Here is a 2,216-nt window from a genome sequence, read left to right as displayed (position 1 = left end):
ACAGTTTTGGTGGATGTCTATTCTTCCACATGTTGATGTTGATATGATGTCTTGGACTGAGTTCCAAGAGAAGTTCAAGGCTAGGTTTATTCCCCAGGCTTTGAGGGAACAGAAGGCAGAAGAGTTTCAGCAGCTAAAGCAGTCGGGGTCGATGACAGTTGAACAGTATGTTACCCAGTTCAACGAGTTGTCAAGGTTTGCTACTTATTTGGTGGATACTCCTGAGAAGAAGAATAAGAAGTTTATCAAGGGACTGAACCCTTACTTGTCGAGGTCATTACTTCCTTTCGGCAAAGACACTTTTGACCGAGTTTTGGGTCTTGCTTTGATGTATGAGGTGCAGAACAAAGAGTTTCATGAAATCCGAGACAAGGGTAAGGGAGGAGCTAGTGATTCCAGGCATTCTGGACCACATCGTGGTCATGGTGGGGACAAGTACATGCCTGGGCCATATGGTCAGGGAAATAGGGGACCCCAGCAGATCAAGCCGAGACCCCAGCAGGGAAATTGTTTTCAGAGGCAGGGAAATCAATATCAGAATCGTCCAGGTGGGAATCAATATTAGAATAGACCGAGAAATGGCAATCAGAGACAAGGTTACCAAGGTCAGTCACAGCAGAATGGACAGTTTAGGCCCCAGATGGCAGCTCTTCCGGGTCTGAGAATTATCGCCCCAATTTCAGGCAACTGCTATAAATGTGGACGCAGGGACACCGGGCTAGTACCTACCCAAATGGGTTCAGAGCAGAGCGAGGGACAGGGAGGGGCGAGGCACCACCACTTCGTGCCGCAAGAGCTGTTGCAAGACAGGGAAATGTAGCAGGTACTTTTGCTACATCTCATAACAGTCTTAGAGTTCTATTTGACACTGGTGCATCGCATTCTTTTATTTCTCGTCAGCTTGTGGAAAGAGAAAATATTAAAACCACCCCACTCCCTAAACCTTTACGTGTTGAAACACCATTAGGAGGTTCAGTGACTTTGTATGATTACTGTAAGGACTTTGAGATCTCTTTTATGGGTAGTGAGTTCATAGTAGAACTTGTAGTTTTGGGTTTCGAAGGATTTCACTTCATATTAGGAATGGATTGGTTAAGTAAGAACTATGCTACCTTAGATTGTGTTGCGAGGTCCATTTCTTTTAGTAGCCCTGGATTACCATATGCCACTTATGAGTTTGGTACTCGGGGAGATTCGGTAATGTCTAGTTTCCTGTATTCGGTGGAAATACCAGAAAAGGACATTAGTGCGGTGGAAGTGGTACGCGATTATACCGACATTTTTCAAGAGATCCCTGGACTGCCGCCTAAGCGAGAGGTAGAGTTCCAGATAGACTTGTTACCGAGGGACGACTCAATTTCAAAGTTGTCTGTTGGGGCCAAAGCAAAATTGGATGAGATGAAAGTTCAACTTGAGGAGTTGTTGCAGAAGGGGTGAGCCTTGTTGTTTGTGTTTGACTTTTCTTGTGGTGTGTTGTGTGCTTATTATTTATTATTATGTTTTGATATAAGTATAACGCTTTTAAGGTGTGTATGAACTAGGTTTATACATCCGAGTAACTCGCCGTAGGCTGCACCCGCTATCTTCGTGTCCAAGAAGGATGGTACTTTGAGGATGTACATTGACTATAGGGAGCTGAACAAGGTGACTATCAAGAACAAGTACCCCTTGCCCAGGATAGAGGACCTACTAGATCAACTAAAAGGGGCGGGCAGTGATATTCTCGCAGTTTGACTTAAGAACTGGGTACTATCAGATGGGTGTGGAAGAGCAGAGTATTTCTCTCACAGCTTTTCGTACTCGCTATGGGTTGTACGAGTTTCCTATTATGCCATTTGGACTGACTAAAGCACCTGCATTCTTTATGGACTTGATGAATCGTGTGTTCCGTCCATATTTGAACGAGTTCGTTATTATTTTCATTGACGACATTCTCATGTACTCCAAGAGTGTTGAGGAGCACAAGGAACATCTGCGGATAGTGTTACAGATTCTTAGGGAGCAGCAGTTATATGGAAAGTTCAGCAAGTGCCATTTTTGGGTGGCTGAAGTCAGATTTCTTGGGCATGTGATATCGAGTAAGGGGATAGCAGTGGATCCCGAGAAGGTTGTAGCTATTAAAGAGTGGAAGAAACCTACTAATGCCACTGAAGTGAGGAGTTTCTTAGGATTGGCCGGGTTTTATAGGAGGTTCATAGAGAAGTTTTCTCTTATTG

At 44.3% G+C, this 2,216-nt stretch overlaps 1 protein-coding gene across 1 annotated transcript; it reads left to right on the top strand.

Annotated features, from left to right (window-relative positions):
• The first annotated feature begins 578 nt into the window (after nucleotides 1–578).
• Nucleotides 579–1,437, top strand: LOC147475348 (uncharacterized). Its single transcript, XM_086585385.1, has 2 exons — nucleotides 579–605; nucleotides 709–1,437. Exons 1-2 carry the CDS (start codon nucleotides 579–581, stop codon nucleotides 1,435–1,437), a joined length of 756 nt encoding a protein of 251 aa, XP_086441511.1.
• Nucleotides 1,438–2,216: the final 779 nt, after the last annotated feature.

This window comes from Coptis chinensis, chromosome 9 (genome assembly GCF_015680905.1).
Source record: "Coptis chinensis isolate HL-2020 chromosome 9, ASM1568090v1, whole genome shotgun sequence".
In the NCBI taxonomy this organism is placed as follows: domain Eukaryota; kingdom Viridiplantae; phylum Streptophyta; class Magnoliopsida; order Ranunculales; family Ranunculaceae; genus Coptis; species Coptis chinensis.
The sequence above is the reverse complement of the archived record's forward strand: the minus strand, read 5'-3'. Positions and strand labels throughout refer to the sequence as shown.

Bases quoted from the DNA above. Each gene is read 5' to 3' on its own strand.
- LOC147475348 (XM_086585385.1), top strand. From the start codon at position 579: ATGGCAATCAGAGACAAGGTTACCAAG. The intron at 606-708 runs GTCAGTCACAGC...ATGTGGACGCAG, and splicing joins TCAGAGACAAGGTTACCAAG to GGACACCGGGCTAGTACCTA.